Below are 27,014 nucleotides of genomic sequence, written 5' to 3'. Positions count from 1 at the left end.
AGTCAAAGTCCAGACCTGAATTCAATCGAGAATCTGTGGAAAAAGCTGAAAACTGCTGTTCACAAACGCTCTCAATCCAACCTCACTGAGCTCGAGCTGTTTTGCAAGGAAGAATGGGCAAGAATTTCAGTCTCTCGATGTGCAAAACTGATAGAGACATACCCCAAGCGACTTGCAGCTGTAATCGCAGGTGGCTCTACAAAGTATTAACGCAAGGGGACTGAATAATTTTGTACGCCCCACTTTTCATTTTTTATTAGTTAAAGTTTTCAAAAATCCAATAGATTTCGTTCCACTTGGCAAAAGGTTGAAAAGTTCAAGGGGGCCAAATACTTTCGCAAGGCACTGTACTTGATCTAATTTATCAAGAAAAATTTGTCTTTTTTTATAATTCAAATGGTGTATTCTTACAGATAGTTACACAGCCTTATAAACCATATCTTTTTTTAGCATACAGTGCCAATAATACACCGATTGCTTAAAGTAATTCAACACTGCTTTTATATAGTAGCAAAGATAATTATATTGAAATATATTTGACTAAGGATACTAAGGAAATCTCCAGAAATAAAAAATATGTTCCCAGCATCTCCATGCTGGTGAGCTTTCACCCCCTTAGATCACAAAAAAACTGATGTAAAAGGACATAAGATTAAATTCCTAATGAGTACTGAATAATATGTGTGTGTGTGCGTATACATACACATATATATATATATATATATATATATATATACACATACACACATTATATATATATATATATATATATATATATATATATATATATATATATATATATATATATATATATATATACATATATATACATATATACACACATATACACACATATACACACACACACACACACAGAGTATGCAGGCAACGCACATAAGCTCCAAATAAATTATAAACTGTATCATGCCACAAGGGAGGCCTTTGACAGCTCAGTGAAGCCAGTGTGGGCAGATCATTTTCTCCCTGAAGTATAAAACAAGTCATTTAATCAAAATAAATATATCAGTTTAGTAATTGTACCTCAGAGTGACACAGAAGATTGAAAAGTCAGTGAATATTTATTTCCCTCTTTTCACTATTCCCCATCATTACTTTTCTTCAAACTCTCTCTCTGCCAGATGTACTGCTGCTGGGCACAAATGATGAACTATATAAAGTGGGAAATTACTCCCAGCAGTAATTCTCTATGAAAAGCAACATGTGGTTTAGGGATTTATATTACTTTCAATTGAGGCTTCAACCACGGGCTGTGAACAGCATCTAACCAATAAATGTTTACTCATCCTGAATTTTAGTATCATCTATATTTCTTCTTTAATCTCTCATTTTATGTCGGCGCCACAGTGTTTAAAGAGTACAATTCAAAGTTTGCACACTTAGGGCCGGTTCACACAGCGAGGCGTCTCCGACTTGCCTCGCCGCGACCTGCGGGGACCTCAGTGGCGACTTGCAGAGGACTTCTGTATAGAAGTCAATGCAAGTCGCCCCCGAAGTCGCCCAGAAGTAGTACAGGAACCTTTTTTCTGAGTCGGAGCGACTCGAGTCGCTCCTCTCAGAACGGTTCCATTGTACAGAACGGGGGCGACTTGCGGGAGCGAGGCGAGGCGAGCCGTGTCGCCTCGCATCGCCTCGCTGTGTGAACCGGCCCTAAAACGTGTATACATTTAAAACACTATACACAAGAAAATCAACTACCAGTGCAGGCCAAGGGTAAATATGCCAAGGTGCAGGGCACACAATCGCATCAAGCATCTGTGAAAAATACTGGCAAACTTAAAGCTCAACACAGGGAACAAGAAAACAAAAATTACCCTTACAGTGTGGGGTCCACATTGTAATGGTTAAATGTTCATTTTAGTCTAGGGGTGTCACCATTGTTTGGGTTGTGGTCCCTTTAAGAGGGATGTTTATGCTGAAGATCAGTGGTTTTCTTTTCCATTTTTGAAGTCAAAGACTGGTTGTTTTACCAAGATACGGCTGACTACTGATCCAGAACCTCAAATATCACAGTATTTTGGAGGAGAGTTCTGAACGCCATTGCAATGTTGGGTCACAGCAAAAATAGGATTTTTGTACTTACCGTAAAATCCTTTTCTCTGAAGCTCATTTACGGACACAGCATCTTCATCTTGACCTTGGGGTTATATCGCCCCTTTAGTAAAGGACTAGGTAGAACATGTTAAAAACAGCAAAACTGCACAGTACCGCCCAGGGGGAAGTCCTACTGGCTATAGCCACTCACACTGCATCCAGCAGCTCAGTTTGTCAAAAGCAGTACAAACATAAATAGGAGGGGTGGGTGCTGTGTCCGTCAATGAACTTCAGAGAAAAGGATTTTATGGTGAGTACAAAAATCCTATTTTCTCTTTCATTCACTGACGGACACAGCATCTTCATCTTGACCTTAGGGGCGACCCCAAGCAGTGTAAAAAAATAAAAAAACGAGGGGTGGGAACAGTAAGAAAATAACTCCACCCATAACAACCATAGATTCTCAATAGAGAAGCCAGCATCTGAAGATGCGCTCACATCAATCCTGTAAAATTTAGGGAAAATTTGAACGTACGACCAGGTTGCCGCCTTACACACCTGAGAAACAGACGCTTGATGTCGGAAAGCCCAAGAGGCACCAATTGCCCTGGTAGAATGTGCCGTGCCAGGAAAGGGAGGCATCCACGCCCTTATAGCATAAGCCTGAACCACAACCCGTCTGATTCACCGAGAAATGGTTGCCGGCGAGACCGCCAGGCCCTTATTCAGACCAGCCACCGATACAAACAGCGACTCCGACCTCCGAAAAGGAGCCGTAGCAGATAGATACACCCGCAGAGCCCAGACCATGTCCAAGGAATGCAAAGCAACCTCTTTGGGGTATGAGGGTCAAGGACATAAGGACGGAAGCACAATGTCCTTATTTAGATGAAAAGCCGAAACAATCTTTGGAAGAAACGAAGGCTGTGGGCATAGCACCGCCTTATCCTTGTGGAGGACCAAGTAGGGAGACTTGCATGACAAGGCCGCCAAATCAGAAACCCTCCTGGCAGATGTAATAGCCACTAGAAGGACTACTTTCTGAGAGAGTGCCAATAAGGGGATCTCCATAATGTTTTCAAACAGCGGTTTCTGAAGCACCGAGAGCACCAGATTCAAACCCCACAGAGGCAGCGGTGGTCGAACCGGAGGGGCCACATGTCGAACCCCCTGAACAAACATACTCACCAATGAATGAGTCGCTGAAAAAAAAGACAGCTGATATCTGTCCCTTAATGGAGCATAAAGAGGAAGTAAAGGCAATTAAAAAAAAACAAAAAAAAAAAACACACCCTGTAAGGCAAAGGCATAATGAGCTAGTATGCATAGCATACTAGCTCATTATGAACAACTTACCTGAGAACGAAGCCCCCGAAGCAGTCCTCCGTCTTCCTCTTCGCCGCTGCCATGTATCCCAGAGCGACTTCCGGGTCTCACTGTTCCGGCACTGTGGTTCGCCGGAGCCGCGATGACGTCACGCATGGGAGCCGACACGAGTGGCATATCACCGCGATCTTCCGTAGACAGCACCGTAGACAGCGGTGGCTGTCTTTTTGTAAATATCTCCTAAACCGTATAGGTTTAGGAGATATTTCTTGGACCTACAGGTAAGCCTTAATCTAGGCTTACCTGTAGGTCAAAGTGGTTTGTAAGGGTTTACAACCACTTTAAGACAAGTTTCTGATCCACACCTCGCTGCAAAAACAGCCTGGAAACTGGAAACTTTTGCACCGCAGCTTGAAGAGTCTGCAGCTTGTCCGAAGGGAGAAAGACTCGCCTCGGAGGAGTCCAGAAGCAAGACCAGTCCCAAGTCCCTCCAGGCGTGGAGTCGGCACCAAAACAGACTTCTGTAGGTTCAGTACTCCTGAAGAGTTTGCATGACGATTGCCACATTCTCCCTTAATTCTGAGGCGTAAGCTGCCCTCAGAAGGAGGCTGTCCAAGTAACTCACGACCACGATCCCTCGCTGCCTTGGCAAAGCCAAAATTGGGCCTAGCACCTTGGTGAAGACCCTCGGTGCTGACGCCAAGGCCAAAAGAGAGAGCTACAAATTGGTAGTGCTCATCCCCGCAAATCGCAGAAACCTTTGATGCTTGATGCATATGGGGACATGCAAGTATGTGTCCTTGATTTCCAGGGATGCCAGAAAATCCCCCTGATGGAGTGCAGTGACCGCTGAGCAAACTGATTCCATCCTGAACCTTTGTACTTTCACAAAGCTGTTGAGGGCCTTGCGATCCAGGGCCGGACGGACACTTCCTTCTTTGGGACTACAAACAGATTGGAGTAGAAGCCCTGAAACCTTTTCGGCATCGGTACAGACATTATCAGCCCGCGCAGCAGCAGGTCCTATACTGCCCCAAACAGGGCTTCCTGACGAGCCGGAAGAAGATGAAGGTTGGAGGGAAAAAAATCTGTTTGGAGGACAAGAAAGAAACTATCTTGAAGCCTGAAGAAACCAGTTCGCAGACCCACTGGTCGGAAAGTAGGGAGGGTCCACCGAGCTGCAAACTCCCGAAGGTGACCCCCCACCCAAGAGTCGGGCGGGGGGAAACCTTCATGCGGTAACCAAAAAATCTGCTTCTGAGTGGAAAAGGAGGGCCTTGGCCTACAGCGTCGCTCCTTACCTTTCCTGGACTGTGGGAGCAACGTCCGCCAGTGCTTTCTTAGATGCCTGGTCCACAGACCAGCATTTCGGACAAATCAGGCGACATAGCACTACTGCGGATACTGAGGCTCTAGAGAGCAAGGGGGCCGTATCTAAGGCCACATCACAGGCATACTTAAGGCCCTGCACCAACTGGTCCGCCAGCTCCACGCAGACCAGGGAAGCCTGTTGCTTCTCCAACTCACGGTGCAACAATTTAGCCCATTCAGTAAGCGTCTATGACACCAGGACCGTGGCCAACACTGGCCGCAATGCTGACCCCACCACCGTAAACATGGATTGGCAACCGCCTTGGCCCCATTGTCGGCATGGTCCTCGAAAGCAGGGGTCCCTTCCATCGGAATCGTGGTAACCTTATTTAACCTAGATACCGGGGGTCAACAATCGGAGATGTCCATTTCTTCAAGAAACTTTCTTCAAAGGGGTAACGCACCGCCATGAGTTTTGGGACTGAAAAGGCCCGTTGCGGTCTTCCAACCTCCTTGTAAATAAAATTTAAAAGAAGTTGGGTAAGGAAACACCTTAGCCGTGCGGGCTGGCTTGTGGGATCTGAAAGGGACCGACACCTCTGTAGATGCCCCCGCCATATCCTCCATCTTTAGGGTATCCCGCACCGCTGTGATAAGTGCTCCTATAAGTGCTTTTTCCTGTGCTGACCCGGACACAGAGTCTCACTGTCTGAACGGTCCTGGTCCGCATCTTCTGACATGTCAGAAAAGAGGCCGCCTGCCACAGCGGGGCCCGAGTCTGAATCAGAGCTTTCCCCAGAAAACAGTGGGGGGAGGGTGCATTTTTTACCCCCTTGTGCCCGCACGCCGCTTCCACCCTGGCAACAAAGGCCTCCAGGACCACCGACAGAGCGTCCATAGGCACCGAAGGTGCAGGGGAAACGGTTGCCATAACAGGGATGTCTGGGGAAAAAGCGCCAGCTTCTGACACCATGCTGACCCACACTCGCCTGTCACCACTTGGGGACCTAAGGCAAGCGACACAAAATGTCCACCCTCCTAGTTGCCACAGACTGAAGGGCCGCCCACAGGACTCACCACCCTGACCCAAGTTCTGCGCTGTGCTGCTGCTTTCCGCCCTTCCCTGTCAGCCATGCGGTGTTCTTTGTAAAAGCACCCAGTGCTAGAGGCAAAACAAGCTGAAGCTACCAGAAAATGGCTGCTGGCCACCTCAGCATAAAACGTCTGAGGGCGCTGGGAAAAAGGCCACTGGATTTCCAGAAAATGGCTGAAAGGAAAAAACTGGCATGCAGCTACAGAAAAATGGCCACGGCCTCAAGGAAAATGGCAGCGGAACACGCGGCTGCCTCCCCATATGGCATACACACCAAAACACCCCACCATGGCCCAGAAACAGAGAGGGACCCCCAACACCCAGTGCAGCCCCCTGCCAGGACCCGGAGCCCCCCCCCGGAGGACCACCGGCCAGATACCGCACCCCCAAGTGCCCAGTCACACAGCGGCCCATAGCATGGTGAGGCGGAAAGGGACAGAAAGAGAAGAAAGGGAGCGTGAGAGACCCCCTTGTCTGCCTCCCAGGGAGTGCCCAGCTGCTCCATCCTGCCCAGACAGGTGGAACCATACTTACCCCTCCTGTAGGGACTGCTGAACGCATTCCATGGACAGACCCATCACCCGAGCAGTATGGGTTGGCTGTCAAGCACGGCACACTGTGACACGGACAGTAGTAGCCCGGTCATGTGTGCCCCGGCCGCCCCTGGATCAGATGGGGCATGTCGTGGCCGACCGAGCGCATAGCCAAGGTCTGCTCACACTCGATGGCCAGGCTGGGAGACTATAAGAATCTATATTATCCAGCCTGTCACTCATCCCAGCTATTGATTGTAGATCACAGGAATCAAAAATGCAGAAAAAAGAAAAAATTCCCAGGACCAATTGTCCCACCGGGAGCCAGGTCCTTCTCCTACACTAGGCAGAAAAAAACGGAGCTGTTGGATTCAGCGTGAGGGGTTATAGCCAGTAGGCTCGCCCCCTGGGCGGTACTGTGCAGTTTTGCGGTTTTTACCATGTTCTGCCTAGTCCTCTCCTAAAGGGGTAATATAACCCTAAGGTCAAGATGAAGATGCTGTGTCCGCCAATGAATGAAAGAGAAAAATACAACTACCATAGGGGTTACAGACTTAAGGTGTTCCATTAAGTGCTGGTCTGCTATAACACTTACAGTGATGATGGTAAAAGTGTAAATCCAGAATCTATATATCAGCATGTTTGCAATCATGTCTCACTGTATACAGTTTTATTGTGAGCATGTTAAAAGGTTTCCTACCTATAGATCCAGTAACAGCACCTAGGAACTGACCGACTCAGTACATGCGTACAGCAGTCTCATCTACATAAGATTATCTAATGACTTTGAATTGGCATGCTGGAAAACCAGCATTCGATCAGTGCCCGCAACCCATGGCTGCGAGTCCCCCAGTGAGTCCCCTAGACAGAATACAGCGTCTCAGCTGGTTGAACGAAAAACGGAATCGGCTATGAGCTGCCAAACTCCACCCTTTGGACCATGTTGCACCTGCTATAACTTGGTGCAAATGGGAACACGTACTTGTATGTCCTCCTGCACAGGCGGCTCATGCATGCTCCCTAGAGTGCGCAGCATCACGATCTGTGACCACTGTTCACAAATCGGGGTACACGACTGGTGTAATTGGTCCTGCACTTTGTGATCAATCACAACAATCATATTAGTTAACAAAGAATACATTTATGAATGCATGCAGCCCATGTTACTGCTGTGATTGGTCAAAGTGATCACTTGGTACAGTAAAGGGCCAATGAAATTGACCTGTACCATGTGAAACTGTGTGTAATGACAGCATTACAGTAGTAAACTATAGACTGCATTTATGAACGAATGCAGCCTTTGAAGAACCTCAGTTAAATGATTGATGGTGAATCAGGAAGGGGCAAATACTTTTTCATAGCACTGTATGATAAAAAGGAAAATAGATATCTAGTAAAAATGGGGAAACGTTTCTGCAAGTGAATTGGTGCATATAAATGGATTCTGCATATGCAGCATTTCTAGAATTTTTGCATTATTTAGGAATGCATAAAAACATGGTGTGAAGGCTATAGTGAGTCACATGCTCACCTGGCAAACAGTGGTTAATGTCAAAATTTCAGCCATACGCCGTGATAAGTTTATGTCCACAAAAAACAAGAAAACATCGGCAACAGATCCACAAACTATTCCACATTGTCTGCATTAAAAACAGACTCTACTGAAATCCACTTGAATCCAAAAGCAATGTGAATGGGTGCATATACTGTACAAACCACTCCAAATGAATATGTATTCCTAAAGCCTCACAACTGTGCATGCAAAGACAATGATTGTTTGATGGTTGTATCTTGCTACCAAATCCACATACAGCTAACGCTTCAGTCACAGAGTAGAATAAGCCTTTCACCTCTGCAAATAATCCCAAACTGAAAGGTAATGAAGATCATTATTTTGGTACATAAAATCAATTATAACACTAGTCTGTAATTAACCTTAGGCTTCCCACCAAATGTATACAATTAATTCTCTCAGCTATTGCTGAATCTGTTTTATTACAAAACAAAAACTAGTAGCAGAGAAATAAATGTATGTACAAGCAATAAAGCAGACCATTTAGTTGAAACAATTTCACAATGAAAGCAGTACAATTATCCAGTCTGCTGCTATGTGAAATAGCATAGATGAAGGCCTTTGGCCCTGGAAAGCCTACTGAATTTTATTTTGTCATAATGCATCTCCAATTAGAGGAAGGCCTTTGGCTTTGGAAAGCCTACTGCATTCGTTTTAAGGTAATCCACCTCCAATAGGTCCTGTCAGAAGTGCAAAAGACCTGATTTATTTTAAATTAAATCCACTGCTTCTAACGCTACACAAAAATGTGCAAACCCTAAAAGTGAAGTTTAACCGCTTCAGCCATTTATTGTGAATCGGCACTGCGTCCCTTTAACTGACAATTGCGCGGCAGTGCGACGCTGTACCCAAACAAAAGGGACGTCTTTTTTTCCCCACAAATAGAGCTTTCTTTTGTGGGTATTTGACCAACGCGGCGGTTTTAATTTTTTGGGCTATAAACAAAAAAAAAAAAAAAACACTATTTTGTACTTTAGCATTTTTTTTTTTTTTTTTAAAAAGCTATTTTTTTCTCAGTTTAGGCCGATATGCATTCTTCTACATATTTTTGGTAATAAAAATCATAATAAGTGTATATTATTTGGTTTGCGCAAAAGTTATAGCGTCTACAAATGGGGGATAATTTATAACATTTTTGTTATTTATTTTTTACTAGTAATGGCGGCGATCTGCGATTTTTATCATGACTGCGACGTTATGGCGGACACATCGGACAATTCTGACATATTTTTGGGACCAATGGCATTTATACAGCAATCAGTGCTATAAAAATAAAACCGCGCTGAAACCCTCAAAAAAAAGGAAACAATTCCTCTTTCTTATTTTATCGTGCAAGGGGAAAAAATATCGAGCAAGAAAAAAATAAGTATTTAATCTTAGACATAAATACAAATAATCCAAAAATTACAAATGAATGTTTCACAGAATATAAGGCTGCTGCTCCACGGTGGGATACACACACATAAATATAGATAGAAAAATGAACAAAAAAGAGCTGTGCCAAATAATATAAATCAAAAAAAAATTATATATATTTTTTTAATTAAATAAACAATTTATAAAGAAAAGTCCATGAAAACTTTATGTTATCCAAGAATGGAAAACGATCGCACCACAGTGATTCCACACTTCCTTATCGCTATAGTGTCCCACCACCGACAAAACAGTGCGCTTACCAGATGGTAAAAGCACAAGGAGCGTTTACAGTACCAAGTCACCGGCAGCTCATCGCTTCCACCGAACACTTTATCCTTCTAGCACTGGAAGGGAGGATAGAGGCGCTGTCTTCCCGTGTGATGAGAGAAAAGGAGAGCCTGTCAGTGCTGGTTAACCGGTAATTGAGGTGACCCGGAGAGGGTCTCAGTGAAGTCACAACCTCTAATCTGCATACTTGTGATGTCATTGGATCAGCCAGCATTGTAGCTCAGACAGATTCTTACCTTTTGTTATTCTGAAGAAATCTCTGTGTGTTTCTGTATCCATGTGGAAGCAAGAGGAGATGCGAGAATCACATAAATGACCTAAGTGGAATTTGTGCATTTTGTGTTTTTCCACTGGAGTCCAGAAATCTGTTTTCACACAACAACACACCTCCAGAGAGGGAGAATTTAGCTGGATCACATAACAAAATGTAAACAAATAGATCATGTGACCCCTGTCTTGCCTTGGCCAACATCACAGCATTGAAGTTTTTTACACTATGGGAGGCTTCTTTTCTTTTTATACTACGAACGTGTACCTGGGTTACCTATGAGATTGTGGAGCGGCTACAGTGTATGGTTCGTTCGTTCCTGAGGGATTAAGGATAAAGTGTTCGGTGGAAGCGAGGAGCTGCCGGTGACTTGGTACTGTAAACACTCCTTGTGCTTTTACCATCTGGTAAGCGCACTGTTTTGTCAGTGGTGGGACACTATAGCGATAAGGAAGTGTGGAATCACTGTGGTGCGATCGTTTTCCTTTCTTGGATAACAGTTTTCAGTGCTATAAAAATGCATTGATTACAGTAAAAATGTCACTGGCAGTGAAGGGTTTAACTGTGTTCCCTGCTAAGTGTTCTAACTGAAGGGCTGATGGGGACTTGCTAGGGGAAGAGATAGATCGGTGTTCTTACTTTGTATGAACACACGATCTGTCTCTTCTCCTCTCAGAGAACCAGGATCTCTGTTTACACACAGAGATCCTGGTCCTCGCTGTGTCACGAGCGATCGCGGGAGCCTGGTGGTCATCGTGACCACCGGCACTCGCATCGGCTCCAGGGGCGAGTAGCGGGCACGCGCGCCCCTAGTGGCTGGAAAAAGCAGCGCCGTAACATAATGGCGAATCGCGCAGCCAAGCCTGGTTGCCGCAGTACAACTCTGGCGGCTGGTCGACAAGCCGTAAATCTGCTTGCATTTTATATTCCCCATCAACATGCTAATAACATTTTAGAATAAAATCTTTCCATTTTAATTAACTGCAGAACTGTAAACACAGTGTAAAGAGCTCATTCCAGCGGCTCTGCGCAACATGATCACTGTAATGAACAATCACAATGTAAACAGTGTACGGATTTCATTTGAGAGCCCATCACTTTCTCTTAAAATGGTGAAAGAAAGAACTGATGAATGAATGAATGATTGTGCATTGATTCCAGAGCACCCCTAGCAGCGAATTTAGGGGGTGGGGGTGTTTGTGAGATTTTTTTTATTTTTCCCTTTCACCTCCCTCTTCTTCCTTTTCCATTGGATCTTCATCCTGTGTCTAGTGACATGCATATTAACACCTTACCGCCCTTATTCTGCAGAATACACAAAAGTGAAACCTCTGTTTTTCTGCTTCCTCCCCCACCCCCCCCCCCCGATGCCACATTTGGCACCTTTCAGGGGGGAGGGGAGAACGGGTACCTGTTTTTGACTTGTACCCTTCCCCACTTCCGGGAGACAGCGCTGCGGCACCATCCCTCGGAAGTCCACCCCTTCTCTGTCGCCGGGCCAGTTTGATAGCACAGCACGCTTCGCAAATGCACAGAAGGGAGTCGGCTGTGAAGCTGAAAGACTTCACTGCCGGTTTTCCTTATGACAAATAGCACAGCAGCAGCCAACAGGCGATCTGAAATCAGCTGGAGTGCCGATATCACGGGTTCCCTGGACAGGTAAGTGTCCATAAATTAAAAGTCAGCAGCTACAGTATTTGTAGAGTCATACATACAATTTTCTTATTAAATTTTCTTTAGATTTACCTTCAACTATGTAGTGTGAGGCCCTGCCTGACTGCAAATAAATTGAAAGTGTTTATGTTTGACCTCGTAGTATATGGTTTTGGCAAATCTTAAAGAAAACTATAATGTATGGCCAGCTTCTATAATGTGTACTAGCTTCAATCTAAAGCACCAAATGCAATTGCTCTCTGATCTCTCTTCCCTCTGCATGAGTCACTGATAATACTCTACACTGACTCCACAGCCTCCAGAGTGACAGCCACACGCCCCTCCAGCACATAGCAGGTAACTAACAGCCTCAACTGTTAGTTTGCCTGTGACCCTGTTAGATGGGGATGGGCCCCTTCCTCCATTCAGGTTTAAAGAGGGAGTCCACCTAAAAAAAAAATTATTAAAAGCCAGCAGCTACAAATACTGCAGCTGCTGACTTTTAATAAATGGACACTTACCTTTCCTTGAGTCCAGCGATGTCGGCAGCAGAAGCCGAGCAATCGCTTGGCTCTCGGCTGCTGCCAGTGCCATTCTCGGTGAGGGAATAAGGAAGTTAAGCAGTGCGGCTTCACTTCCCGGTTTCCTACTGTGCATGCGCAAGTCGCGTAGCGCAATGAGAATGGTCCGCGCTGTCTCTGGGACCCGTGTGTGTCCCAGCAGACAGCGAGGTGGGACAGGATGAAGTATAGACTCCCTTGGTAGTCTATGCCTTGAAGTGGGTGCAAATACCTGTCTTAGACAGATATCTGTCCCGTCCTCCCCCATGAAAGGTGCCAAATGTGTCACCGAGCGGGGAAGGTTCCGAAAAGCGGAGGTTCAATTTTTGTGTGAACCTTCGCTTTGTGCATGATGTTAAATACGTGCCCTCTGCCTTCTACCACTGAGAAATTGCTTTTGATCTGTGTATTTTACTAGAAGAAAAATAAGTTACTAGAAGGCCTAAATACTGCAATTTAGTAAGTGTGTATATATATATTTTTATATTTTAGAGCTGCATGATTTTGGATAAAATGAGAATCACAATTTTTCTGCTTAGAATAAAGATTGCGATTCTCGGGGTAACATCCTCTTTCACATTATACAAAAAATTGGGCGAACTTTAGAGCACTTTCACACTGGGGTGGGGGGCGCCGGCGGTAAAACGCCGCTATTTTTAGCAGTGTTTTACCATGGTTTTAGCTGCGCTTTTTGGCCGCTAGCGGGGCACCGTTAACCCCCGCTAGCATCCGAAAAGGGTTAAAAGCCTCTGCACAGCACCGCTGCTGAAGCGCTTTGTGGGCGCTTTGGCAGCACTGCCCATTGATTACAATGACAGGGGCGTTTTAGGAGCAGTGTATTCACCGCTCTGCAACACTCCAAAGACGCTGCTTGCAGGACTTTTTTTCCTATCTTGCAAGTACACTGCCCCAGTGACTTTCGCATTGGGGTGGCAGGGGAGGCCTTTTACAGGCGCTATTTTTAGCCCTTTAGCTCTTGAAAAATTCCTCAGTGTGAAAGTAGCTTTACTGGGTTTTCTTTTTGTTAGTTTTTTTCTTTTATAATTAATTGAAGAGTATTTTTTTTCCCAAAAATTGCGTTTGAAAGATATCTGCACAAATACAGTGTGACATAAAATATTGCAACGACCGCCATTTTATTGTCTAGGGTCTGCTAAAATATTATATATATACACAAGATTAGTATATTACTTAGAACACCCAAATATATATATATAGAGGGGGGGGAGAGGGGGGGAGAGAGAGAGAGAGAGAGAGAGAGAGAGAGAGAGAGAGAGAGAGAGAGAGAGAGAGAGAGAGAGAGAGAGAGAGAGAGAGAGAGAGAGAGAGAGAGAGAGAGAGAGGTTCGGAGACTCATGAACCCACGAATATATCCAACCATCTGACCAACCAGGGAAACCCCATGTTCCCCCTTCCACAACCCACCCAGCTTTTAACTTTTGGGGCGAACAAGGCCTTGTCACAATTGCCTCCCTCTATAACCGTAACCACGGACTCAAATCATACCAAGCCTTATCTCAAGAATACTCACTCCCTCCCTCTCAGGTGTTCCACTATTACCAACTACTTCCCTATCTGAAAGCGATAGGGGGGACACGGCTGGACTCATGCTCTACATCCCACTTGGATTCTGCGCTCCAACAGGGTAACTATTCCATCTCCAATCTCTATGCGCACCTTATCACCCGTCAAGCGGATAAATACCATATTGCTCCCTTTAAAAAATGTGCCTCAATCTTCAACGACGCAAGCCTCCTGGAAAAAATTCTGCAGGGATATATAGACTTATCCATAAACTTGTCATTTCGGAAAAATGGAGGGAAACCCAATTCAAAATTACCCATAGGGCCTACTACCCCTTTTACACGAACATGGACCCCACCCAAGCTAAATGCCCATGGTCCCCATTTGATTGCCCTACTCTGCTACATCGCCTGTGGGACTGTACTTCAATTTCCGCCTTCTGGGATTCTGTACTGGGCTACATTTCAACCATCACCGATCTGCCTCCGCCTAAAGACCCACTCACCTGCTTGTTCAGCTGTGAACCCTCCATTCCCTTGGGGGCAACGCCACGCTCTCCCACTCTTACCCATTGGTCGCACGTGTGTCTTCTGGCGGCTCGCAGAACCATCATGAACCACTGGATCAGCTCGTCTCCGCCATGTCTACAAGGGGTGAAACAAGCTCTCCTCTCCCTGTTCTATGTAGAAAGACTTGATGTTATTTCCTCTCACTTCCAGTCTACCACCTGCTTCTTCACTAGGTGGGAATATTTTATTGAACACTCGTTTTGTTCGGAAGACATTGCATCTCTCATGTACCCCTTCAGATACACCGACTGGTACTTAAAACGTAACCTTAACAACTCCTTGGGGAAACTCAAGTTACCGGCTTCGCAGGGCACGCCTCCTCCTCAACAGCCCCATACCATCGTGTTGTATCAACCATGAGCCCAGTGGCTCACTCTAGGCCCACCCAAACTTTTTTGGATACATAAGCTCTCGATCATCCATATGCAACTCTTATATCTGCCCCTACTTCTTGGATAACTACAGGCCTACAATGGACACTTTTCATGATCGTATCATATCTTGGTTTCACCCTATAAACCGCTATCTTTCTCTTGAATTGAGATTTTTTAACGATTAATCGCGATATAGAGAAGATATAGATATAGATATAGAGATATAGAGATATAGAGATATAGAGATATAGAGATATATAGAGAGAGAGAGAGAGAGAGAGAGAGAGAGAGAGAGAGAGAGAATATATATATATATACACATAAACACATACACATACATATATATATATATATATATATATATATATATTATATAAAACGTACCTCGCTTTTTTGCCTCTGCAACCATTTCATCATACTCTTGTCGGTGACGTAAGGTTTCATGGACGGACTTGGCAGGAAGATTTCTAAAAAGATAAATAAGTGTGTTTTATGAATTAGGACTGCTTAGATAAGGCCAAAGAACTGTATTAACACCTACTCTTAATGGATCCAGAGACACTAAAGCTGTTAACTACAATGCAGCACAACTGAAAAAAGCATTAATATATATTTACCTAACAAAGAAAAAATGAAATGTGACTTCTAAAAACGCACATTTTTTAGAATACAAACGTAATGTAATAAAAATAAAATAAAAGCAAAGGTAAAAAAAAGTTCCCAGTAAAAAAAAAAAAACTACACACTGTCTATGCCCCAGCACTTTATAAAAAAAGAAGGGAGGGCACACAGACCTTGTGCATTACTAAAAATAATTTGAATGAAGGTAAAACAGCAATGATTATACTCGCATACAAACCTGTATATCAAAGCAACAGTAATAGCGAGCGGTGACTCTTAGGTCTATGGCTGGAACCAAAGATGATGGAGGACTAGACGGTATTACAGGATGGCTTACACGTTTCGAGGGAGGACTCTATTCCTCAGAGCCAAGGTCTCTGGATAAGGACGATGCGCCCTCCCTTCTTTTTATATGTTTCAGTTCCAAGAACACCGATTGTTCTGAGGGGGGCAGCAAGGCCATTGATATTCCATGCAAAATGGTTGACTGCACCACACACCCCTAGACCCAGCACCTGAGTGCAGAGCATCGTTTTGTATTTATACCCTAGCACGGCCTTCTAAGTTCACCTCAATCCCCCAGCTCTAGTTTTCATCTGGGTTGAATAATGGGTAGCATCATTCAACCCACTACCTGTGAGCCCAGACTGTGAATGTAGCCTGTGATCATTATAATAAAAAAACAAAAAAAAACAATGCATAGACTGTCACTCACACATCATAATGTAAACCCTGGTCCACGCAACAATAGAACTGTCTACTGCCGAGATATTATATATATCTATATCTATCTATCTATTCGCTCTATATCTCTATTTAGCTTGAATAAAGCCCGCGCTAGTTCTGCTGTTTACACCAGATGCAGTGCCGTGGGTTTTTTTTTTTTTGCACTAAAAATGCATGCACAATGTTTTCCATTTATTCCAATGGCTCTAGTTCACACACCAACGCAGTCAGTTCCAATCCCTTTTCCGGTCAGTTCCTGCACCAGAAACTGACTGGAACTGACTGCACTGGTCAGCTTTTGCTTACAGTTCACACCACACGCAGTTCCAGTGTGTTTTTGATACAATTTGCTAGGTTCCAGTTCAGTTCTGTGCAGATTGATTGCTCCCCTTCTATTTGAGGGGGAAGCAAATTTACACTGTTATACAAGCTGTACACTCACTACTTTACATTGTAGCAAAGTGTCATTTATTCAGTGTTGTCACATGAAATTATATAATAAAATATTTACAAAAATGTGAGGGGTGTACTCTTGTAGATCTATATCCAATGTCATCCAGCATAGGAACCACTGATTGATTCAGAATTATCAGTGGACAGTACAGCTTAGTCTGAAAGCTAGCAGCTGTGCAGTGTTGGCTGCTAACTGTTAAATAGAGAACCCTCCAACTTACCATCAGCACAGGGGAAGGTTTACCTGCAAATTGCCATCCTGGTAGGGTAAAATAATCATTTTGATATTTTACTGAAAAAAAAAAAAAGCTCACACTTCTTATTATAAAGCAGCAGTGCATAGATTTATACTTACGCAGGTCGATCCTCTAAAATAAGAGCCGTTGTAGACAGTGGCTCAAATTCAAATTTTTTACGTCTTGTAGATTGCGCTGGGACTTTGCATGCCCTCCCTGTACGCGTTTCATATTCCTAAAAGAAAAGAAAAACACTTTAAAGTGTCATTAAACCCAGACTATGAAAAACTCTCATTACATGCTATATAAGTGTGCATGCTCACAAAGCCACTAAAGCGTTAGTTTTGTGTAAAGTGAAATATGATCCTGCCTTTGGCTCTGTCATCTCTGACTCTGCCTACACCATATTAATGCACAAAACATACACATTTGATGTTCAATTGAGATGTATTGGGATCTGTAAAACAGTTATTTGATATTTATAATTTAATTTGAATTGCACTCTGTTCAGTGTGAGTCAGACACAGACTCACACTGAACAGAGCAATACATCAGCAAAGTAACAGAAGCCCCTCCCAAGGATCTTTCCCTGGAGATACAAGTACAGGGAGAGATCATGCGATCACACAACAGCGTTGCAGGAATAAAGGATTTGTGTAGAATCAAGAGAAGACTTCACGAGAGCAAACAGAGGGTTCACCACAAGGTGCAAACCATTCATAAGTCTCAAGAATAGAAAAGCCAGATTAGACTGCAAAAAAACATCTAAAAAAGCCAGACCGGTTCTGGAAAAGCATTTTTTGGACGGATGAAACGAATAGTCTGTTCCAGAATGATGGGAAGAAAAAAGTGTAGAGAGGGCTTGGAGCAGCTCATGATCCAAAGCACACAATGTCATCTGTAAAATATGGTGATTAGAGGTCGACCGATATGGGTTTTTCTCTGGCCGATGCCGATATTTAGAAATCATGGCGGCCGATAGCCGATATATGATGCCGATTTTTTTGGGCCGATATGTTAGGCCGATTTTATTTTATTTATTTATTTATTTTTAATCCCCCTTGATCTAACACACCTTTCCCACTGGGGCGTTTTTAAGGCGCTTTTGGGCTAAAAATAGCGCTTGTAAAGTACCTGCAAAATGGCTCCCCTGCAGTCTTTGTGAAAGACAGAGTGCTTTCACACTGAGACGATGCGCTGGCAGGATCTTAAAAAAAAAGTCCTGCAAGCAGCACGTTTGGAGTGGTGTATACCGCTCCTCCACCACTCCTGCCCATTGATATGAATGGGCACCACTGCCGAAGCGCATGCAATGCGATTTGGCAGCGGTGCTTCATGGGCGCATTTAACCTCTTCCTTGGCCGCTAGCTGGGTTATATGTGCCCCACTAGCAGCCAAATAGCACCGCTAAAATGATGGTAAAGAGCCGCTAAAACTTGCGTTTTACCATCAACGTCTGCCCGCTCCAGTGTGAAAGCAGCCTTCATAAGTGATACAGAAAATTTCTTACACTTAAAGCGGAGGTCCACCCTAAAATGGACCTTCCACTCATCGGATTCCTCCCCCCCTCCGGCGCCACAATTGGCACCTTTCAGGGGGGAGGGGGGTGCAGTTACCTGGATAATCCAGGTAACTGCACCCACTTCCGGGCTAGCTCTCTGTGGAAAGGGGCGTACATTACGCCCCTTTCCGCAAGTGCCCGCCCCCTTCCGCAAGTGCCCCGCTGCCTGCTGGGAAACACACAGATCCCAGAGGCAGCAGAGACCGTCCTCATTGCACAGCGCGGCTCGCGCATGCGCAGTAGGGAACCGGTAAATTAAGCCGAAAGGCTCCATTTCCTGATTCCCATACCCAAGATGGCGGCGGCAGCACTCGAGTGTCGATCTAGAGATCGGCTTCGGGTGCCGACATCGCGGGCGCGCTGGACAGGTAAGTGTCACTATTTTAAAAGTCAGCAGCTGCAGTATTTGTAGCTGCTGGCTTTTAAAAAAAAAAAAAAAAAAAACGCGGAGTCCCGGCGGACTCCCGCTTTAAACATTTATTCAACAAAACAAACCTCCAATCAGTTTACTTGTATGTATGATGTAGATTAAAAAAAAAAAAAAAAAAAAAAAAAAAACCTATATATTAAATAAAAACGGGTAGTCAAAACTTTTGGACAAAAAAAAAAAAAAAAATGGGCTAACGTTACTGTTTTTATTTTATTTTTATTTTTTAAATGGTGTATTTTTTTCCCAAAAAAATGCATTTGAAAGACCTCTGTGCAAATGCCGTGTGACATAAAATATTGCAACAACCGCTATTTTATTCCCTAGGATCTCTGCTAAAAAAATATATATAATTTTTGGGGGGTCTAAGTGATTTTCTGGCAGAAAATACAGGATTTTTACTTGTAAGCAACAAGTGTCAGAAAAGATTTAGTCTTTAAATGGTTAAAGCGGGAGTCCACCGGGACTCCGCGTTTTTTTTTTTTTTTTTTAAAAAGCCAGCAGCTACAAATACTGCAGCTGCTGACTTTTAAATAGTGACACTTACCTGTCCAGCGCGCCCGCGATGTCGGCACCCGAAGCCGATCGCTCGCTCGGCTGCCGGGTCCCGCCGCCATCTTGGGTATGGGAATCAGGAAATGGAGCCTTTCGGCTTCATTTCCCGGTTCCCTACTGCGCATGCGCGAGCCGCGCGGCGCAATCCGGACGGTCCCCGCTGCCTCTGGGAGCTGTGTGTTTCCCAGCAGGCAGCGGGGCACTTGCTGAAGGGGGCGGGCGCTTGCGGAACGGGGGCGTAACCTACGCCCGTTCCGCAGAGAGCTAGCCCGGAAGTGGGTGCAGTTACCTGGATTATCCAGGTAACTGCACCCCCCTCCCCCCTGAAAGGTGCCGATTGTGGCGCCGGAGGGGGGGGGGGATTCCGATGAGCGGAGGTCCATTTTAGGGTGGACCTCCGCTTTAAACTGAGAACTTCTACACAGAGATGACTTCATTCATTCAGAAGTGTAAACATTGTATCATTTAGTTCTTTTCTTGGCAGCCCAGAGAGGAGGAAAGTGTTGCTATGACGACTCAGGCAACTCACACTGACTTCTTACAGAAGTCATTTCAAAGTCCCGCTGTAGAATCGGCTTTTTATCAACACAATCGGCCGATGCCGATTATTTAAAAAACGGCAAATATCGGCCGATATATCGGTCGACCTCTAATGGTGATGGCAGTGTGATGGCATTGGCATGCATGGCTTATAGTGGTACTGGGTCATTGGTGTTTATTGATGATGAGACAGAAGCAGCCAGATGAATTCTGCAGTGTTTAGAGATATACTGTCAGCCCAGATTCAGCCAAATGCAGCAAAGTTGATTGGACGGCGCTTCACAGTACAGATGGAAAAATGATCCAAAACACACAGCAAAAGAAACCCACTAGCTTTTGAAGGAAAAGAAGTAGGATACTCTGCAATGGCTGAATCAATCACTTGATTTCAACCAAATTGAGCATGCATTTCACTTGCTGAAGGCAAAACTAAAGGCTGGAAGACCCACAAACAAAGAACTGCTGAAGACAATTGCAGTTAGACCCTAGCAAAGCATCAGTCTTTGCTAATGTCCATGGGTTCCAGACTTCAGGCAGTCATCGCCGGTAAAGGATTCTCAACAAAATATTAAAAAATTAACATTTTATTTATAATTATATTCATCTGTCCAATTACATTTAAGCCCCTAAAAATAAGGGGATGGTGTATAAAAATGGTTGCAGTTCCCAAAATTTGTACTTAATGTTCATGTTCAACCCCTTGAATTAAAGCTGAAATTCTGCACTTCAAATTCATTTGGAAGATTTTGTTTTAATTTTATTCTGGTGGAATATAGAGCCAAAAGTATGAAAATTGTGCCCGTGTCCAAATATATATGGACCTAACTCTATATGATTGATGTGAATTATGGCAATTACCACTTCTCTGTTTAGTATCACTTTAAAATATATTTTCCCCATCTAGTCAACATCAAGTTTTGCTGAAGAGTACAATACAAGTGTATTGGTTTATAAAACTTTTGCTGCATTAGCAGCTATCCAAATTTGGAAATGTTTTTATGACAAACTGGGATTTCTATGGATAATAAATGTATATTCATTTTTGTTTTATGTTAGAAATAAAGACTCCCACAAAACTAAATGTGGACAAAATTACATAACAAACAGACCTGTGTGCCATTTTGTTAAAGTGGTTGAAAGGTAGAAGTTTATTTCCCTTAATGCATTCTATACATTGAGGTAAAAAAAAAAAAAAGTCTGTGTGGAGCTCTCCCCCCAGCTCCACCTTATACTTATTGGAGACCAATCTTGATCCAGCGCTGTGTCCGATAGTAACTCTATCTCGCTCCTCACAGGGCAGATTGATAGCAGCAGTAGCCATTGGCTTCTGGTGTTGACAATCAAATCCTCTGATGAGGGATTCTGTCACAAGCCAAAACCAGAAGAGACAAAAGCCTAGTTGCTTTCTGGTTGTTGACATCATACAGTAGGAGGAACAACATCCGTTCCTCTCACTGTGTCCTAAAAACCAGATGTCGCCAGTCGAATCTTTACCGGGCTCCCTGATTGCATCGGAGAGTAAAAATAACCTTTTTAGCCTCTAGGATTAAATTTTAGTTTGTAGGGAAACACTGGGAGAAGAAAATATCTCGATCATAGATGCAGCGATGACCGAGATATCACCCTAGTTGTCTGAGGACTTTATATATGTACAGTGGACAGAGGGGATTAACCACTTGCTTACTGGGCACTTAAACACCCTTCCTGCCCAGACCAATTTTCAGCTTTCGGTGATCTCTCACTTTGAATGACAATTACTCAGTCATGCAACACTGTACCAAAATGAATTTTTTGTCCTTTTTTTTCCCACAAACAGAGCTTTCTTTTGGTGGTATTTGATCACCTCTGGGGTTTTTATTTTTTGCGCTATAAATGAAAAAAAAAAAAAAAAAAAAACGAACATTTTGAAAAAAAACGCATTACATCTGATGTACTGGTGGCCTATCTCACTTCTTGTGACCTGAACAAGCCAGGAAAGTACAAATACCCCCCAAATGACCCCTTTTTTGGAAAGTAGACATTCCAAAGTATTTAGTAAGAGGCATGGTGAGCTTTTTGATGTTGTCATTTTTTTTTCCCCACAATTCTTTGCAAAATTAAGATTTTTCATTTTTTTATTTTTTTCCCACAAAATTGTCATTGTAATAGGTTATTTCTCTCACGTGGCATGTGTATACCACAAATGACACCCCCAAAAAAATTCTGCTACTCCTCCTGAGTATTACAATACCACATGTGTGGGACTTTTTCACAGCCTGGCCACATAGAGAGGCCCAACATGCAGGGAGCGCTATCATGTGTTCTAGGAGCATAAATTACACATCTAACTTGTTGACTACCTATTACACTTTTGAAGGCCCTGGAGCACCAGGACAATGACACGTGACACTGATGACAGATGGCACCGATACGTGGCAACGATGACACTTATACGTGGCACTGATGACAGATGGCACTAATACGTGCCACCGGTGACAGATGGCACTGATAAGTGGCATTGATGACACGTGATACTGACAGATGGCCCATGACACAGGTGGCACTGACAACAGGTGGCACTGGGGACAAATGGCACTGACAACAGGTGGCACTGGGGACAGATAGCACTAACAGGTGGCACTGGGGACAGATGGCACTGGGAGAGCATGGCACTTTTTTTTATTTTTAATTTTTTTTCCCCACTTACGGCCGCTGCAGCCGTTCATCTCTCCCCTCTCACACGCTGTCTGTGTGAGGAGGGAGAGCGGCGCTGAGAGATGATCTCATATGTTTACATATGAGATCATCTCACATTGGACACGCCGATCGCGCTGTAAACGGGCGCCGTGATTGGCCGTTTACAGCGATCTGTGTTTGCCTGTCTCCGGGGGACACGGCAAACACAAAACTTCCAATGCGTGCCCGCGGCGGCGCGCATTGCGGAAGTAAACACGAGGACGTCCAGGGATGGCCTCCCGGACGAAAGTGCCCGCTCTAAAGCTGTCATTCGGCTATAGGGCGGGCGGGAAGCGGTTAAAGGATAATTATACATGATTTATATAGCACCAACAGTTTACACAGCGCTTTACAATGTCGACGGGGAACAGCACAATTATAGTACAGTTCAATACAGAAGGGAGAGGAGGGCCCTGCTCATAGTGCTTACAATCTAAAGGGAGGGGGTGGTGGTACAAAAGGTAATAGATGCGGGGAATGATTTGATGGGGTTGTTAGGTGGGTGTGGGATAGGCTTCCCTGAATAAGTATTCCCTGAATATTTAGGACTTAACATGCAATATGTTACTAAAGTGCACCTGCCCACACCCCTGATCCCTCATTGTGACATCTGGCAGGATATCCTCTCCCCATACCTGCTGTCACAATTCAAAATAGTTTGGCCATACGAGCCTCTGCCCACATGCTCATGTAATTCATTCACAGTTTCCTGTGAATGAATGAGCTACAAGTACTGTCTTCCAATGTGGCAGACGGCTTGTAGTTCTCAATGAACTGCAAGGGAGCTGGTGAGCGCTTTCATAGCTCATGGATTCTTCATGCAGTGCAGTAACCTTCTGTCTGAGATACTGTCTGACAGCTAAGAGTCTGCAGGATCCTGGCATTGTACCTGTGATCTGCTGATCGTGGGTGGAGTGCTTTACAGGCTACAGGGTAAAAAATAAAATAAAAATTAAATTAGAAAATGTGCATTTTTTTCATGTGTGTTGACATGCATTGCATTAAAAGCCAACTCCATCTATTAAATCAAGATGGAGCATCCCATTGACAGTGTGCAGGGGGTCGACTGCCCTATGGCAGCTATCACTCATGAACTTTGCGTAGCTGTGTGGGGCTCTGGGATCTGTGAATGAATGGACTCGCCATGGCGGGAGTTCTCAATGGAACACAAGTACTGCAATTACCACACTGGTACTCCATTGACACTTTCTCCAGCTTGCCAACTGATCACACTTGCAATGTTTTGCAGGCTCATTTGCAAATAACAAATGCAATTTTAGATTTTTTTGCTGCATTATTTTACAGTGGAGTTAGTAAAATAATTTGGATGGGCTGCCAACACATGGAAAATTAAAAATAAAATAAACACACCGCTCCTTCACTGCTCCAAAGAAGCTGCTGGCAGGACTTTTACCTGACGTCCTGCCAGCGCACCGCTGTAGTGTGAAAGCCCTCGGGCTTTCACACTACAAACAATGGTGCAGCTTTTTTAGGGCAGATTGCAGGGGCTATTTCTAACGATCTTACTGTGCATTGGAGTTCCATTTAATACAGAGAAAAAGAAAAGCAGTAAAGCCTCACTTACATTTGGGGTTGGGGGCCGTAAAAACCCATGGTTGAGCTGCATTTTTACTACTTCTCCAACTGCAGGTTGTGATGTGGAAAATATTTATCCCCCTGCAGGCAGTTGCAGAGCACTGGTTTTTAGGGGGATAAAACAGATGATATGGCGGTGACATAACTCTACCTCAACACCTGCCAAACATCTTTTGAAGAGTGAACCACTACAGATCACTCCATAGAGGGCACCACAAGCCCTACATGTCTCTTCATTTATGAAAGCTTTCAACAATCCTCGATTAGAGATACTCAAAGGGAGACGGTAATGAGGGATACAATAAAGCTCATTCACAGGAGTAAACAGGAGGGTTTTTTTTTAGCAGATGTATGGAGGTTGAAATTAGATAGAAATTGAAGAGAGCCACCTCCAGGCAGAAAATGAGAATGCACACTGTTCAAAACAGATTTAGCAAACATAATAGAAATAACAATGTTGGATGAGGTAAGAAATAATCATCAGTTAACCACTTCAGCCCTGGAAGATTTGGCTGCTCAATGACCAGGCCATTTATTGAGATATGGCACTGCGTCGCTTTAACTGACAATTGCACGGTCATGCGATGTTGTACCCAAACAAAATTGACGTACTTTTTTTCCCCACAAATAGAGCTTTCTTTTGGTGGTATTTGATCACCTCTCTGGTTTTTATTTTTTGCACTATAAACAAAAGAGCGACAATTTAAAAAAACAAAAAAAAAACAAAAAAAAAAACACAATATCTTTTATTTTAGCTATAAATATATATCACAATAAAAAAAAATAAAAAAAATCAGTTTAGGCCGAAAAGTATTCTACATATTTTTTGGGGGAAAAATAAAAATCGCAATAAGCGTATATTGATTGGTTATAATCAATTAATTGATTGATTGGCGCAAAAGTTATAGCGTCTACAAACTATGGGAAAGACTTATGGCATTTATATGTTTTTTTTTTTTTTTTTTACTAGTAATGTCGGTGATCTGCGATTTTTAGCGCCACTGTGGCATTGCGGTGGACAGGTTGGACCCTTTTGACACATTTTTGGGACCGCTGACATTGAGCGATCAGTGCTATAAATATGCACTGATTACTATGTAAATGTCACTGGCAGGGAAAGGGTTAACACTAGAGGATGATCAAGGGGTTAATCGTGTTCCCCAACTGTGGGGGGGATGGGAATAACTAGGAGAGATGACAGATAGATAGCGGTTTCTACTTTGTAGAAACACATTGTTTTCACCCCTCTGACAGCACAGGGATTTCTGCGTTTACACAAACAAATCTCCGTGCTGCCACTCGCGCACGCCATTGCCGGCCATGCGCATTGGGTCCCCTGTTATCCCTCTGGTGGCTCTCCTGGGTGAAGCCGTATCTGTAGGGAATTTTGCCCAGGAGAGCCATTCTGCCGCAGTATATCTGTGTGAGCCGGTCGGGAACCAGTTAAAAAAGTAAATTAAACCATACTTGAAAGGACACTTTGTGCTTTGGAGAGAGGCATGTAAACACTATAGAAATAAGTCATGTCTGAGGTTTACAACCACTTTAATGCCTGGCACTTTCACCCCCTTCCTACCCTGGTCAATTTCAGCTTTCGGTGCTCTCACACTTTGAATGACAATTATTCAGTCATGCAACACTGTACCCATATGACATTTTTAACTTTTTTTTTTTTTTTAAAACAGAAAGATTTCTTTTGTCGGTATTTAATCAGCACTGGGTTTTGTGGTTTATTCTTTTCTGTAAAGGCAGAAAAATACCAAAAAAAATAAAAAAATAATAAAAAAAATAAATGGTTTTCAAAATGTTTTACAAATGATGGCATGTATTTGTATTCAGCCCCCCTGAGTGAGTCAATACTTTGTAGAACCACCTTTCACTGCAATTCCAGCTACAAGTCTTTTTGGGTATGTCTCTGACAGCACATCTAGAGAATGACATTTTTGCTCAATCTTTGCAAATTAGCTCTCAAGCTCTGTCAGATTGGAAGGAGAATGTCTATTAACAGCAATTTTCAAGTCTTGCCACAGATTTTAAATTGAATTTAATTCTTTGACTGGGCCATTCTAACACATGAATATGCTTTGATCTAAACCATTCCATTGTAGGTCTGGCTGTACATTTAGGGTAGTTGTCCTGCTGGAAGGTGAACCTCTGCTCCCAGTCTCTTTTACAGACTCTCACTGGTTTTCTTTTAAGATTGCCCTGTATTTGGCTCCATCCATCTTTGCATCAACTCTGACCACCTTCCCTTCTCCCTGCTGAAGAAAAGCATACCACAGCATGATGCTGTCACCACCATGTTTCACGGTGGGGATGGTGCGTTCAGGGTGATGTGCAGTGTTGGTTTTCTGCCACACATAGCGTTTTAGACCAAAAAAATTAAAAAAATCTTTTTTATTACAGCTTACCTGTAAAATCCTTTTCTTGGAGTACATCATGGGACAAGTAATTACTTAATGAGTTATTGGCCACCTTCAGGTGTTGACACGGTATACCCAATACAGGAAGTTCACTACCCTATATAACACCTCCTCCTTCCAGGAGTACCTCAGTTTTTGTAGCAATGCAATACACTTAAACCCCATAAAAGAGGGGAGGGACCTCTGCATCCCATGATGTACTCCAAGAAAAGGATTTTTACAGGTAAGCTGTTATAAAAATCCTATTTTCTTTATCGTACATTATGGGACACAGCACCTAAGTATTAACTTAATGGGACGTCCCATAGCAATGCTATTTGAGGGGAGGGAGAGACAACCCGCAGGGTACCCCTAGACTTGAAGACTTATACAGCTGCCTGCAGCACACTGCGGCTGAAGGCGATAGCCTCATACCTTCTTACATCCTCCTGATAACATTTTATGAATGTATGCACTGAAGACCAAGCTGCGGCCTTACAGATCTGAGCCACGGAGGCCTGGTGATGCACTGCCCAAGAAGCACTAACCACCCTGGTAGAGTGCACCTTAACTTGAAAAGCGGGAACCTTACCCCTTACATCATAAGTTTGAATTATAACTTGCCGAATCCACTTAGCAACA

At 43.8% G+C, this 27,014-nt stretch overlaps 1 protein-coding gene across 2 annotated transcripts in view; it reads right to left on the bottom strand.

Moving 5' to 3' along the window:
- The window catches only part of TBC1D12 (TBC1 domain family member 12), a 215,808-nt gene that overhangs the window by 54,249 nt on the left and 134,545 nt on the right, over nt 1-27,014 (bottom strand). For both annotated transcript variants that reach the window (XM_077454226.1, XM_077454227.1), the window contains 2 exons: nt 16,696-16,811; nt 14,925-15,007 (listed from right to left, as the gene is read on the bottom strand). In XM_077454226.1, the coding sequence (XP_077310352.1) occupies nt 14,925-15,007; nt 16,696-16,811 (199 nt within the window). The remainder of the gene's footprint in view (nt 1-14,924; nt 15,008-16,695; nt 16,812-27,014) is intronic.

The sequence above is a fragment of the Lithobates pipiens genome, unplaced genomic scaffold (assembly GCF_037356315.1).
Source record: "Lithobates pipiens isolate NorthernLeopardFrog02 unplaced genomic scaffold, aLitPip1_a1.2 Scaffold_25, whole genome shotgun sequence".
NCBI lineage: Eukaryota > Metazoa > Chordata > Amphibia > Anura > Ranidae > Lithobates > Lithobates pipiens.
Note: the sequence above shows the minus strand (reverse complement) of the source record. Positions and strands in the feature narration are given on the sequence as shown.